This window comes from Tachysurus vachellii, chromosome 9, assembly GCF_030014155.1.
Source record: "Tachysurus vachellii isolate PV-2020 chromosome 9, HZAU_Pvac_v1, whole genome shotgun sequence".
Classification (NCBI taxonomy): Eukaryota; Metazoa; Chordata; class Actinopteri; order Siluriformes; family Bagridae; genus Tachysurus; species Tachysurus vachellii.
The window spans coordinates 17,495,644-17,511,047 of NC_083468.1; the positions used below are offsets into that span (position 1 = coordinate 17,495,644).

At 38.8% G+C, this 15,404-nt stretch overlaps 2 protein-coding genes across 3 annotated transcripts in view; both read left to right on the plus strand.

The window, feature by feature from the left end:
- Window positions 1–589: 589 nt before the first annotated feature.
- Window positions 590–3,302, plus strand: il17c (interleukin 17c). The gene is made up of 3 exons (XM_060878627.1): window positions 590–664; window positions 887–1,128; window positions 2,661–3,302. The coding sequence occupies exons 1-3, from the start codon at window positions 659–661 to the stop codon at window positions 2,890–2,892; spliced, it is 480 nt and encodes a 159-aa protein (XP_060734610.1). The 5' UTR covers window positions 590–658; the 3' UTR covers window positions 2,893–3,302.
- Window positions 3,303–4,048: 746 nt separating this feature from the next.
- The window catches only part of tango6 (transport and golgi organization 6 homolog (Drosophila)), a 34,757-nt gene continuing 23,401 nt past the window's right edge, over window positions 4,049–15,404 (plus strand). The window contains exons 1-12 of one of the 2 annotated variants that reach the window (XM_060878018.1): window positions 4,049–4,171; window positions 4,812–5,467; window positions 6,203–6,316; window positions 6,397–6,529; window positions 6,849–6,955; window positions 8,254–8,416; window positions 8,656–8,729; window positions 9,779–9,891; window positions 9,970–10,152; window positions 10,235–10,361; window positions 10,777–10,971; window positions 13,322–13,456. In XM_060878018.1, the coding sequence (XP_060734001.1) occupies window positions 4,120–4,171; window positions 4,812–5,467; window positions 6,203–6,316; window positions 6,397–6,529; window positions 6,849–6,955; window positions 8,254–8,416; window positions 8,656–8,729; window positions 9,779–9,891; window positions 9,970–10,152; window positions 10,235–10,361; window positions 10,777–10,971; window positions 13,322–13,456 (2,052 nt within the window). In that variant the 5' untranslated portion in view covers window positions 4,049–4,119. The remainder of the gene's footprint in view (window positions 4,172–4,811; window positions 5,468–6,202; window positions 6,317–6,396; window positions 6,530–6,848; window positions 6,956–8,253; window positions 8,417–8,655; window positions 8,730–9,778; window positions 9,892–9,969; window positions 10,153–10,234; window positions 10,362–10,776; window positions 10,972–13,321; window positions 13,457–15,404) is intronic. The other variant, XM_060878019.1, reaches the window with a different exon arrangement.

Consider the following 15,404-nt stretch of genomic DNA (forward strand, 5'->3'; position numbering starts at 1 on the left):
ATGAGGGGCAGAAGAATGGGGCAGCAAAAGAAGGATCTAATCTGATCTGAACAAAATATCAACCAGCAGTAATATGCAATAATCTAATATTAAACAACAAATAACTACAAAATGTATTATATATATTTATGAAAATACACCTGGCACATGACCTACATAAGTGATCTAGACATCTAACCATTCATTGTAATATCAACTCAGCAATCTGAGTTAACCAAAATTAATAAAATTTTTTGTATTGAGAATTATTGGTGGTGACGTTTTTAAACATGAATTCAGTTTCATCCTTTGTTGCAGTTGCAAGTTTAATGTAAAATAAATAAATCACATGAAACCAACAAAATATAAAACTCAGGTGGTGGGAACGTTAATTATATTTTTAAATGTATTTCCCAAACGAAGAAATTTCATATTCAATTACCATAGAGTAACTCACTTTTTACATGAATAGAAAAATTTATAGATAAAAAAAATAAACAGTCTTCAGTGATGGCTATTGTGCTTGAGATATGTAGTGGGGAAGAGGAAGCACTGAAGTAATATTATATTTCCATTTCCTCATTCGTTGGATTTTCCCAAGTGAGCAGATATATTGCTCGACTACTTGCAGCTCTGTATCATTCAGCACTTTGATGTGGACTAACAGGCCAAACTAAAGATGTGGGTAAGTAAAGTACAGTCTAGTGATTTGACTCCTGCAGCATGACTGATATCACACTGATATCAGTAGACGTATTTATTATTTATATAAAGTTTATTATTTAAGTTGTATAAACTTTGTATGAAACATAACAATGCCTATTTTATATTATTTAATTTTATTTTTTTATTTTATTGTATTTTATTTCATTTTATTAATTGCATTTCGTTTATTAATCTTTTTCAGTCTTGTTTGAGAGTCGGAATTTTGCTCCTTTTTCTCGTGGATGCTGCGACAGGAGAAAAGCATAAAGGCTGTTTGCCTAAAAATGAGCTCCTGATCCAGGCAAAGAAGTTCCTGCGGCGGACAGGCAGACACACTGAACACAGAGCTAGACGTGCTGTATCCAACATGTCCTGCGCTGATTTCACACACTTGGCCTTCTCTTCTGATCTGAAGAACCGGTCACTGTCTCCTTGGCAATCAACGTGAGTTTCATTCTTAACTAAAACTTTAATAGCCTGTTACATAACATTGCGCATAGCTCCGTTTACTAAGTTACTGCTCATAGAGAGAAATCATGTTGCGCATTCACCACTATTACCGGAATCCGAGTCCTCTGATTTGCTTAGATATGCATTATAGTTTGCTTTGGTTTAGTTTCGCAGTGCACGTAATTAAATACACCAAAAAGCAAGGAAACCTTTTCAAGGGGCGTGTACATGTGAAAACATAGTTTACTCGTAAGCTCTATTCACCTGGCAGAAATAATACGGCGTAAAAATGTAAACAAACCCAAGTGTGCACAGAAACCACAAACTTACTTAAATGTACTGATCTTCATAAAACAATGCCACAGGTCTTCTATGTTGTCTAATTTATACCTTTTACTGTGAATTTAAAAAAAAAATGATATATATATATATATATATATATATATATATATATATATATATATATATATATATATATATATATATATATATACAAATATATATATATGTTTTATGGTGGCGTAATTTGATAGTGGATATTGTCCTGCCATGACACTGTTTCCATCATGAAGTTATATGGAGAATACTTTGATAGGTGGTTTTGTAAACAGGAAATTACTCAATCATTAAAACATTAAAGAAGCGTGAATTTGGGGCGTACTACAAAAGTTACGTGCGCATGCGCAGGAACACTGGTCGGACCGGACCTGTCGACAGGTAAGGCTCGTTCTCAGAGCGCCGGGGCTGTATAAACTGAACTACCGGATAATTATAGACTCGAGATGACTAGATTATTTTGCTTTGTGTAGCGAATCCAAGGGTTCTTTTCTCTTTTTTGTCCGTTGGTCCAAATATGAAGGCTATATTAGTCCTTTATTGCAGCGTGAGCTCTTTGCTCTGGGCCAGTTTAGCAGCTCGTGTCGCGACAGGTGTGGTTCACTTCCTGCATTTGGGTCGAATTACAAACGAACTGCACTAGACCTTATTGAGCATGAATATCTTGTGAGGTTTGCGCCTCTGTGTGTTTGCACTAGACATGTGGTCCCGGTTCGGTAACAGCTGTAGAGCTGTACGGTTCGGCTGAAGTGAAAAAGTGAAATGTTTTTACTGTGTGTGATTTCTGTACTCTGTCGTCATAATTTGGATAAATTCGTTGTTAGGAGTCGGAGTTTTAATACACACCTCTCAGCTAGTGTTTTCTTGGTGTTTTGTTCGTGTAATTATGTTCACTGTGAAACTAAAACCAACCAATTATAGCAACATTTACAATAATAATAATAATAATAATAATAATAATAATAATAATAATATTGGGACTCTTCAGACCGAATAAAGGAAGTGCACTGCAGAAATGAAAACTACATGTGACACATGCATCATATGATATTTGTGATTCATGATGATTTAATATTTTCGTATTAACCCTTAATCAATTTTAAGTGTTTTTTGACAAAAAAAAAAAAAAAAAAAAAATCCCCACTATACAGTTATTAAGCACCTGACGTTATGTCTGATTTCCCCCACAGAATTGAGACTGATCCTGACATGATCCCTTCAGTATATGAAGTTGCCAAGTGTCTCTGTTCCGGCTGCATCATTGACGGCTCTGAAAACACCGACTACAACTCGGTCCCGGTGGAGCAGCGCGTCATGTTCCTGCAGAAAGTGTCATGTCCCTCAGATCCGGATAAATATTCCTTAAATGTTGTGTATAAAACTGTCCCGGTCGCCTGCACGTGCGCCGTGCCCAAGCAATAACCTCTTGTAGAGGCATCAGCATATAACCAAGACAAAAATGTAGAGACGTGTCTCATGTATGGTTGTGTTTGTTTTAAAATGCAAAACTGTTATTATTTGTTTTTGCGTACACAGCACTGCGTGCTGTGCATATGTTCCATAAGCTGCATTTTCAGCATGAATTTACTATGCAATCATAGATGTAGGTGGGTACGTTGTCGTACATACACTACTGTATATTCAGATTTTATTTATGTGATAATTTATTGACTATTTATTTAAATTATGTGACTTCTGTTTTGAAGTTTTGTTTTAAAGTTTTATTTTATTTTTTATTTTATTTTTATTTGTTTAACTAATAGGTTGCCAGTAATATTTTATTTAATATGTTTTATAATACTTTGTTCCTGGGCATTATAATATAAAAGTTTTTAATATGATGTGATATACAAGTTTGTATTCTATTTATGGCTAATAAAGACATCTAAAGGTATTTGCCGTCACAGAACTGTACTTAATAATCTCATAATAAAATTACAAATATTTTGGTCATGCAGAACTGAAAATATCGATTTGATCGATTCCTCAACGAACGTTGTTCAGAAACCATAAATACACAAAATAAGTGGACTAGATTTAGTGTCGTTTTATTGCTGCTTTTCCCGTCTTTTTGAAGCTCAAATTGTCATTACAATTATTTCATAGAAAAACATGAAAACAAATCAAAATATAAACATCTGTCCTTTTTTAGTATTCCTATTTTTGGTTGCGTCCTCTATTCTCCATCTGCATGATACAGTATATGCTCTCTCTCTCTCTCTCTCTCTCTCTCTCTCTCTCTCTCTCGGTGTCGCTCTCTCTCTGTCTCTCTCTCTCTCTCTCTCTCTCTCTCTGTGTTATCCATCATAAATAAATATTATTTAAAACAAAAAATAATATATAATAAAAGATACATAAAAATACAACCTCATACAACATATACTAAACTTGTAATAAACATTCTAAGACGCCACGTTCATTCTATTTAACCATAGTAGGTAGGTGGAGACGTAATTATTTATTTATTTATTTGTTTGTTTGCGTGTTTGTCGATTTGGACCTACACTTATGACTTTTACTTTAATTTTTCATTCTTCTGACTTTTAATTTATCAATCCCCTCCTCTTTCTTTTAGTGACCATGCGTAGTCATGACGTTTAATTCGCGCGACAGTGTTTCCCATGTGCTAAGCTTGTGTTGTTGACAAACATGACTACGGCTCTTATAACTGCACTAAGTGTCCTTACCAAACCTATTTCAGGTATGTCAGGGTCTGTTTGCTGAAATCAATCTTGTTATTTCTCAACGGTGGAGATTTTGAAAATGTTTTTTTTCCCCGATTACGTCTTATTAGAATTAAATTTGCTTTCTCTCTCCCTCCCTCCCTCCCCCTCTCCCTCTCCCTCTGTGTGTGTCTCTCTCACTCTGTCTCTCTCTCTCTCTCTCTCCGCCCACCACTCTGTGTGTGTGTGGGTCTCTCTCTCTCCCTCTGTGTGTGTGTCTCTCTCACTCTGTTTGTGTCTCTCTCTCTCTCTCCCCGCCCACCACTCTGTCTCTCTCTCTCTCTCTCTCTCTCTCTCTCTCTCTCTCTCCCTCTCCCTCTCCCTCTGTGTGTGTCTCTCTCACTCTGTCTCTCTCTCACTCTCTCTCTCTCTCCGCCCACCACTCTGTGTGTGTGTGGGTCTCTCTCTCTCCCTCTGTGTGTGTGTGTCTCTCTCTCCCTCTCTCTCTCTCTCTCTCTCTCTCTCTCTCTCTCTCTCTCCGCCCACCACTCTGTCTTTCTCTCTGTCTCTCTGTCTCTCTCTTTTTCTCTCTCTGTCACTCTCTCTTTCTCTCTCTCTCTCTCTCTCTCTCTCCCTCTCCCTAATATTTATCTATTTCTTTGCTTATTCGTTTTACAGAGGCCCATTGGAGAGGCCCACAAACAACCCAACAGGAAGTGCTTGTGTCTGCTCTCCAGAGGAATCTGGCAGACCTGAAGCGAATGTTAGATGACAGAGAGCTGGAGGAGGCCTGTCGTTTACTAGAGAAAGTTAGGAGTGAGACAGAATGGTTCTGTGGTCACACTGAGGACCCAACCTGGAGCTTTGTACAGGAATGCCTGCTCCTGCTGCTCTGCTTGGCACGTCATCTCACCAGGCTGGTAGAGGCTTTTAACCGGGACTCAAGTCCTGCTGTTCTAAACCCCCGTGCTTCAGAGGCAGCTCCACCATTACCTCCAGATGTCCTTAGTGTAGCTCAACAGAAGACCCTAGGCACTGTGCTACAGTTTCTTGTCACCCTGGGCCTGTGTCCATACTTGGTACCAGGGGTGGGGGTGAGTCTGGCACTACGCTCTGTGTTTGGGGTTGCTGTGGAGCATGCAGTGCGTCGCGATGTGGCCCCACCATGTGAACGCAGACTTCTTATAACCACTACTGTTTTTCTTGAAGTGGCTGCTCTGTCGTCCCTGGCCACTCTGGTCTTTACTCGCCACCTGGGTGACCTGATGTCAGCGCTATGCCAGTTAGGGTATCGGCCTCATCGGCCTGAAGGAGACAGTGTAGAGAATAATAAGGTAATAAATTTGTCTCAGACCAGAGACAGATCTATGAAATTTTTTTTTGTCATTTAAAGTATGAATTTTCTTCCAATAACAAACATCCTTCCCCAAATCCAGGTGTAACTTGAAGTATTACTATAGAAGTGAATATCAGGAGGCCATATGCCCAGTGCTGCATGTATTCACATCCAGCTGATATTCAGAACAACTGCACAATTGTGAATGTGAAATTGCTTTTATGCAACAGTTCTATAAACAAGAAACTGTATTCTCATCTTGCCTGCAATACAGCCAAATTACTCATACAGTACAGTAAAATAACTGTAAAAATGTTTTAAATAAATCAGAATAAGTTGTCATCCTTTTTCCAAATAAGCTGGAAAAAAGTCTGGTTTTTTTGTTTTATTCTCAGTCTTCAGAAAATGTATTACTTCCTTTTTTATTGGTTCTTTTTCATACATAAAGTCCCATTGTTGCAAAATCCATTGTTCTTTATCACAATGGGAAAAACCAACAAGTTTTAAACAAAAAAAAAAGACAGATGGATATTGATTTACACAGGTAAATCAGGTTAAAAACCAGTTAAGAATAGTACATTCAGGGACATGAAAAAAAAATCTCTTGAAATGTTGTTTTTGAAGCAGGCATTAATTACAGTTGGACAAGTACATTGTCTAGCTGATTTTTGGGGTTGTCAACTCAACCTCCATTAATATTGGAGTATTTTCTAGTATTTAATATTTTTCACAGGGCCTCACAGTGGAAGAGCGGAAGACGTGCAAACAAGAGCTTAAGAGTCTTTTGGGAAGAGTTTATCAGCCACTTGTTATCAAGGAACTGTTGGTTCTTCAAGGGGGCCTCAAGGTATGTTGTTTCTTCATTTTTGAGCTGAGTTTTTCATAAATGCACCCTGTTCACTGTTTTATGTGGGTCTTCTATTCCAGGCAGTTCCCAGCTCTAGGCTGTCTCAGGCGCCAGCCTGGTTGAGGCGTCTTTGTGGCCAGCTGCTCTCTGAGCGGTTGATGCAGCCACATGGGGTCCAAGCTGTGGTCAGGGCCATCCTGGAGGGATTGGGAGGTAGTGTTGGTGCTAAGGAGGCAGTAGTGTGAAATAATAGGAATAATCTTGTTTAAATATCAGAGTATAAATAATTAAAGCCTTAATTAAAGATACTTTGGTTTAGTTATGGTGTAATTAAGGCTGTAATTGAGCTGAAATACTTTTCATATTAGTATTATGGACTTTTCTTACAGATAGGCAACAATGTTTTTTTATTCATGAAAGTAATCTGTTATATTGTGGGTATAATACAATATATGGGTTTACTTGTTTGTAGGATTTATTTAATTTTGTATTGAATTACCTCATGCTTGTATTCCATGATTTTGTCCACTAGGTGGAGACTCAGATTGGAGAAAATGTGATGCTATAGCCAAGATACTGGCGACTTGCCCCCAACAGTCGCTCTCTACTGAGAGTTATTACAGTCAAGTGTGTCCACAGGTAAAGATGGATTTAGTGCTCAAGTGAAAAATGGCATGACTTGTCGAAAAATGCCGAAACAGACAGCAGTTTATAAATCTGCGTTTCACTAGGATAACTAGGTAATAATAACACAACATGCTATGTACACACAATATAAAATCCTATGTACATAATGTGAATCTGGAAGACTAAGAGGTGTAAATGCTAGAGTGCAGATCAAAGCTAAAACATTCTTAGCCACCAGGTTACTGGGATGCATATTTGTAGAGTTGGTTTATGGAAACTTTCCATGGTTTTCGGTGCCAGATGCGCTGGTTTGAATATTTCAGAAACTGATGATCTATTCGGATTTTCAAACATGAAAAAATAAGTCTCTAGCGTTTACACAGAAAGGTGTAAAAAAACAAAAACATTCTGTGAGCGGGGTCTACAGGCTGAAAAATCTCTTTGAAGGGAGGGGTAATAGGAGAAGAGCTGAAAGGAAGTTTGTAATAACTTAATGTAAACTTAATGTAAACTTATATAATCACTCTTTACAATCATAGAGAGAAGAAAAGCATCTCAGAATGACACATCGGACCTTGAGGTAGATGAGCTACATCAGAATGCCACATCAGTTTTTTCTCTTTTCAGCAAACAAAGAACCTAAGGCTATCATGGGCTCAGAATCACTGAAACTAGACAGTTGTGGACTGGAAAAAATGACATTCTTTCCAATCTTCAGTTGTCCGGTTTGGGCAAGGCTGTGTGCATGAGAGCCTCAGATTCCTGTTCTTAGCTGAGAGGAATGCAACCTAATCTGGTCTTCAACATCACCTTATGGTTGAAGTTTTGTGGATGTTGAGATGTTTTTCTACTCACTACAGATGTAAAGAGTGATTATATGAGTTATTATATCCTTCCTGGTAAACCAATCTGGCCATTTTCCTCTGAACTCTTTTATCAACAAGGTGCTTCTATTTTTTATTTTTTTTTAATTGTGAAGGCTAGTAAATAGTGTTGCTAATGTTCTGTCAAATGCAGTTATACCGACTCCAACAATTTACATTGCTCTGGCACCATGTGGAAGCAGAAGACGAGTATACGCATACACAATCAATTTGCCAATACACAAGGTGGTCATCTTGTGTACACATCGTTAAATCATGTTTAACTCCCATCATATTCACACAGCTCTTTCTGTACGTTGTGGGCTGTGTTTAGTGATATATAATTTCAAGCAATAAAAAACTCCTTATATTTTGGTTTGATAGTCTCACAATCTTGGAATCATATTGCACTTTAATTCTCTAATTTTATTACCATGGCATGTTTAGGTTCTAGGTCTTCTCCATTTTAAGGATAAGGTAACGGCACTGCAGTTCCAGCGAGTTGCCACCAGGGTGGTGCTTACCATGGTGGAGGGTCAGCCTGAGTTTGCCCAGCGCTTCTTACTGTCTCCTCTCCTCTCTCCTCTACAGCAGTGTGCATCAGTCCCAGGTCTGTGTGTGTTCATGTGTGTAGAGACTGCAGTTTTCTTTAAATAGCTTGTGACTGATTGAGTATAGATTTCTCTGCTGTTAAAATGTCCAGCAAAGCCTGCAGTTACATGACTGATGGTGCCAAGTCATCACGGTAAATCTTTACTGGAGTAGACATTGAATCTTCACCGTCCTGAATAAAATTTATTATATTTTCCTTTATTATATTTTACATTGCTATTTTTTTTCATATTTTAGAAGCAGAATGGATTGGAGGAGAAGATGTAGTACCTGAGTCTGCGCTGACTTGTTGTGTGGAGGATGTGTATAAAGTAAGAAATGTATTACTATGGTGTCATGATTGCTAGATCACTAATCACAATAATCTAGCGACATATTTTAATTATCATCATCATCTGCCACATGTTTCCTGTAGAGCTGGGTGATCAACTGTTATTTTACTTTTAAAATGTTAATAATAGATAGAATTCTACTCATCGAATCGTCTTAGGTACAAATACATTCTCTGTTTCTCTGTCTGCCAAAGGTGCATGTAGCTGCTTGGTGCTATTAAGTACATCTGCATATACACTGATTAGGAGCACCAGTACATTTACACATTTAATCAGCCAGTCATGTGGCAGCCATAATGCATAAAGTCATGTAGAATACTGCTGAAAAGCTTCAGTTAGTCTCATCAGTGCTGTGGAATGGTTTGGGTACAGGCTCTCTGAAACTGGACAATTAAAGATTGGAAAAACATCACCTGGTCTTTTTCCACTCTTCAACCGCCCAGTGAAACCTCTGCTTTCTGTCCTTGGCTGACACGAGTGGATCCTGATGTGGTTTTCTGCTGTTGTAACTCATCTGCCTCAAAGTGTGATATGTGTTTTTAGGTTCTTTTCTGCTCACTATGTTTGTAAAGAATTGTTATTTTACTTCATAGATTATGAACTTCATAGATTAGCCCTTCTATGACATGTCTCATTAAAAGGCCATTTCTGCTCACTGAATGATCTTGTGGATTTGGGTTGTTTTGGGAAAAATTCAGGAGTTTTAGCAGATTTCTTAAAAATATATTAAAAACAGCTTTTCTGGCTCCAACAACTGTGTGACAGCCATAGTCGATGAGATCACACATTGCTGTTGGATGCAATCATTACCTGAAGCTCTTGACCTGTACCTGCATGATTATATGTGTTGTTTTGCTGCCACATGATTGGTCACTAGATGCAGTAAAATAAATTTTTTAGCTTTCATCCTACTTAAGGGTTTTATTTCTTTATAGTTCTTGTTTTCTTGGTGTGCAACTGTAAAATAAATTATTTTCTAAATCTATAAATCTATACTTTTAACAATAGCAATTTTTCCCTTCTGACAGATCTATGTGGTGGGTAACAGCCCAACAGGAAAGCTGCTAAACGCTCTTGGGGAAGTAATTCCCACAATCGTCAGCCTGTATTGTTATACCAACCAAAATGTCTCTCACCTACGGTCAGTAAAAGACGGAGTTATGGTAATATTATAATATATGGTAAACCTAACTGCCCTAATGTGGATTATCTTCAACAGCATCCCATGTCAGGAGATCTTGCAGTGGTACCTGTCTCATGTGGAGCCATCAGCAGCAGTTTTACTGCTCAAACACCTGTGTGTCATGCAGGGAGGTGGAGCTAGAGGTGGAGTTGCGCCTGGCTACCATTTTTCACCTGGCAGTCAAGGAGGCGTCAGGCTCACACGAAAAGACCCAGTCAGGTGACTGATATACAGGGTTATGAAGTGTTATCAGGCCACTATTCCAAAATATCTAATCATTTGGTCTGTCCAATGTAAACAGTGATGAGGATGATGCTCTGTATGAGAAAGTGTCAGGGGATCAGTGGAAAGTAGAGTGTGTTGTGCAGCTCTTGGCTCAAATGAAGGATGCAGATCTGCCTGGAGAATTCTTACTCTCGCTCCTGCAGGTATGTTTGAAAGGCATAATGGTGGTGTAACTCACCACTCATTTTCTCATGAACTTTCCCTTCATATTTTACAAACTTCCCTCATTTTCATGAGCAGTAAATGAGCAATTTTGTTTGAAAATTTGAAAACATTTTGTTGTAAATAAAGTCAGGTACACAAACAGAATTTCTAATTTAGTAGTTTTTAGATTGCATAAAAACAGTACAAGTGCAAGCTATACAGCGATGTTATCATATTTGTTATAATTTTCACAGAATTGTATTTATAATTTAATATATTTCAGAATTACATACATTTACAATGTAGTTTTATATCTCTTAGAAAATCAGATTAAAAAGAATTCTGATACTGCTTGAACTAGAATACTGAAATACTGCAACAATAAAGAAGGTAACAATTTTTATCTTTATACAGGATCTGACAGACTTGGCAGCAGAGCAGCAGGAGCCTGAGAAGGATGTAGACACATCTTCCATGACGTTGCTGGAGCTGGAGAAACACCTCACAGGGTGTGTGAGTGGCTATGATCAGAGGCTGGCTCTCCTACAGACTCTAGCTGTCATGTGTGAGATTCTGCCACACACCCAGCTACTGCGTAAGGTTACACAGGTGTGTGATTGATTGTCTGATTTATACTTCAAAGCTAGATGAAGCACTTTAATTGGATTAGATTAGATTAGATTCAACTTTATTGTCATTACACATGTACAAATACAAGGCAACAAAATGCAGTTTAGGTCTAACCAGAGTGCAATAGTAGCAAGTGCAGGATATACAGTTTTTTACAGGATTTAAATAAGTTAAATAAAGTGGTAATATGGAAGGGACTTACAGATGTGTGTGTACTATGAACATAATATACAGATTTACAGAAGGATATGTGCTGTAACAAAATATATGGCTATTACTATAACCAGTAATTTACAGATATGTATGTTCTATGAATATAATATACAAATGAATATATATGTGCTATGAATATAATATACAGATGTCTATTACTATAAACTAAAATTTACAGAGGGGTGTGTGCTATAAACAATATATTGTTATTACTACAACCGAAATATACAGGGGGATATGTACTATGAACATAATATAATATATTGCTGTTACTATGAGTAGAAATTAGGTGGGTATATACAATGTAAGGCAATGGTGAGCAGCAATGCAAAAAAAAAGAGCAAGTGTGCAAATGAGCATAGTTTTATGTAACAGTCCATTAGTGCAATAACTAATTGTGGGGTGAGAAATGAGCAAAAGTGATCATAGGTTTTTGTGTAGACAGTCCATTAGTGCAATAACGAAGTGTGAGGTGTGTGTCTGTGTGTGGGGTGGAGGTTGGCAGTAGAATGAAGGACAGTAGGATCAGCGAGGGGCAGAGTTCAGTAAAGAGACAGCTCTAGGAAAAAAGCTGTTTTTTAGTCGGCTGGTCCTGGTCCGGAGGCACCTGAAACGCCTGCCGGAGGGTAGAAGTGAGAACAGTCTATGGGCAGGTTGAAAGGAGTCCTTAAGAATGCTGCGAGCTCGACACAGACAGCGTTTCTTGTGGATGTCCTCCATGGTAGGAAGTGGAGTCCCTGTGATGCGCTGGGCGGTTTTCACTACCCGCTGCAATGCCCTGCGCTCTGCAACAGAGCAGCTCCCATACCAGACTGTGACACAGCTGCTCAGGATGCTTTCTATTGTGCAGCGGTAGAAGTTCACCAGGATATCCGAGGAGAGCTGATTTTTCTTTAGTGTCCACAGGACAGGTCCGCCGAGATGTGTATCCCTAATTGAAGCTAGAAACGCGTTCAACAGCCATCCCATTGATGTGGATGTTGTCGTGTGTGCCTCCTGTCTCTTTCCTGAAGTCCACAATGAGCTCCTTTGTTTTGGAGGTGTTAAGGAGCAAGTTATTGTCATTGCACCATGTGGCTAGGTGCTGGATCTCCTCCCTGTAGGCAGTCTCATCATTGTTGGTGTTGAGACCGATCACTGAAGTATCATCTGCAAACTTGATGATGGAGTTAGATCCATTCACAGACCTGCAGTCAGAGGTGAAGAGGGAGTAGAGGAAGGGACTCAGCACACAGCCCTGTGGTACACCAGTGTTGAGTGTGATGGTGTTGGGGAAGATGGAGCCCAATCGAACCTGCTGGGGTCTGTTGGTCAGGAAGCCCATGATCCAGATCTACTAATTTGGCTATTAACTTGGATGGAATGATGGTGTTAAATGCTGAGCTGAAGTCAACAAACAGTTGTGTAAGTGTTCTTATTGTCCAAGTGTGTGAGCACAGAGTGCAGTGCCATGGAAACTGCATCTTCTGTGCTCCTATTGCTGCGGTAGGCAAACTGGTGAGAGTCTAATGTGGATGGCAGAGAGTCCTTCAGGTATGCCAGGACCAGCCGCTCAAAGCACTTCATGACAATAGGTATCAGTGCTACAGGGCGGTAGTCGTTCGGGCACGTTGGGTTGGAGTGTTTTGGCACTCCATTGTGCCACTGCCAAAACACTCCAACCCAACGTGCCCGAACGACTACTTAATCCATATTTAAGCCATATTGAGTTCTTAATATGATTCTAGATAGACCAATTGCCCAAATTTGATCTAAAACCCATATACAACATAACACCTCTCCTTACCTAATTTGGTGTTAGCAGCATTGCATGCTCTGTGTTTGTTGGCCATTTAAGCTTCTTTTTGTAGAACCCTCATCTGTCCTTGAATGACTATATCTGTATTTGTGGTGGCCTGGTTCTATTGGGAGCCCTGATTAAGAGGATTTAGGGCATTTGTCACATTTTAATCTTAAAAATAGCACAGAATTTATTGGTCTCTGGCAATACCTTTGCTATTTCTAGTAAAGTGTGTTGTGCACTCTGTGCCTGCCAAGAGTCATACAGGGACTCAGCCAATTTCAGCCCATAATATGAGTATGTGTGAAAAAAAAAATACTTTCTCATTTCATATAGGTGGTGAGCTTCATAGAGGCCATGCTACAGAGGGCATGTCTGAGTCTGGAACATGGCTCAGAGAGCTCAGTCGAGAGTCAGACTCTAAGTATGGGAATGGGGCTGGTGGCCACGCTGCTGTCTGGAGCTGCACAGGTATAGTACCTTCAATTTCAAACCCTGGAGTTGTTCCCTAATCAGTGCTATGTACTTAGGCCAGTTTCATGATTTGATCAAAAAAGCCAATAACCTCAGTTGATGAGCGAGAGAGATGGTGTCCTCAGTGCAGTTTGATTTCAGAGAGAACAAAATGTAATACTAATTAGTTTCAGCTACAGCAAATGAATCTATGTTGCTATAATTTGCAGGCAGAGCTGTAAAAAAGTGAACACAGATAGAATAGGAATTTTATTAGAATACATGAAATACATTTCCTATTGTTCATAGGTGGAGTTTAGAGAGGGATCAGGCCAGAGCTGAAGTTGCTTTACTTCATATTGTAATTCAGCTTTATTTTTCTAGTTTTCCATTTAAGCAGTTCATAGTACTATATTATTATATGATTGATTGGTTCCATATTTTCCATCCTTTTACATGGGGTCCACCAGTTCCTTTGGGTTTCTCCACAGTCAAAGTCTCTTTGTTTTGGACACTGTTAAGTTGAGTATGGGCTCCTGTGTGGTGCACCAGAAAAAGTGTTCCTCATTCCACAGAAGATCAGAAGTTTGGATCCCACCCATGCCACACCCATGCCAGAGTTCAGGGAACAAATTTGTCCATACTCTCCTTTGTCATTCACAGCAGCATTGGAAATCTGTCAGCTTGTGTATGTTAATGAGGGTAGTTTCATCCAAGTGTGTTACTTTGCATTGTGATGCAGGATGAGCATTTGTGTGTCACAAAAGGAGCATGTCTTTTTTCTAGATTTTGTTGAAAGTCAAAAGTCAAAGTTTATTTATAAAGCACCTTTTTAAAAAAAAAAAAACAAGTGTTTGTCAAAGTGCTGTAAATACAACATCATTAATATTGTTCATTAATGTTCATTAATACAAACAGTCAGTGCCATAAAAGAAAAACACTTAAAATGCAATAAAACAATAAAAGAAAGCAGCTCTCACATGGCATCGAACGCCAGACTGTAAAAATAAGTTTTTAGGCCAGATTTTAAGACCTCAAGTGTTTGAGCTTGTCTAATGTAGAGAGGCAAACTGTTCCAGAGCTTCGGGGCCGGTCCTGCAAAGGCTTGGGCCCCCCGCTCTTCAGTTTTACTCTTGGAATAGCTAAAGGAAAATGGTCAGCAGACCTTAGTGCTCTTGACAGAGCACCAAAATTTTAAAATGAATCCTATAATGGACAGGTAGCCAGTGAAGAGACGCGAGAATGGGAGTGATATGTTCCTGATTTTGTGTGCCCGTCAATAGGCGAGCTGCCGCATTCTGGACCATTTGCTGTCTGGAGAGAGAGGCCTGACTAATACTTAAATAAAGGCTGTTACAACAATCAAGGCGACTTCAAGGGCAGATAAATTTGCTCACTTCATGAGTACCATGTAAATCTAAAAATTAATTTAATTGTCCATATACCAACTTCTCCTCTCCAATAGTTTGGATAGAAATGGGAGTTTTGAGAGGTCTATAATGAGCAAAAACTGATGGATCCAAATGAGATTTCTTGATTATTGGTTACAAAAGCCAGGCTGCTATTGACAATTGCAAGAATTTTAGGACCAATGGTTTCAAAAGAATCGTTAAAAAGACGGAGAGGAACAACATCCATACCACATGAGGATGGTTTCATTTTAACAAAGGTCTCTTTCAGTGAATCAAGAGACAACGACTCAAACTGATCAAAAACAGGAGAGCAAAGTTGAAGGGAGCAAAATATTAGCTCTAACAGCCTCAATCTTGTCAATGAAAAAGTCTAAAAATTTCTCACACTTTTCGGCTGAAGGCTCTAGAGTTAATACCGAGTTAAAAACCGAGTTAATAGTGCTAAATAGCATAGCTGGCTTGTTGGAGTTATTACAGACGACTCTAGAAAGATACTTTTCTCAGATTTAAGTTTTTTGATATTTAAGCAGATTCTCCTTCAAAATATCAAAGGA

What these genes read in the sequence shown, in the direction of transcription:
- il17c (XM_060878627.1), top strand. An exon ending in CTGTCTCCTTGGCAATCAAC is followed by an intron (nt 1,129 to 2,660) that starts GTGAGTTTCATT and finishes TTTCCCCCACAG; the next exon opens with AATTGAGACTGATCCTGACA.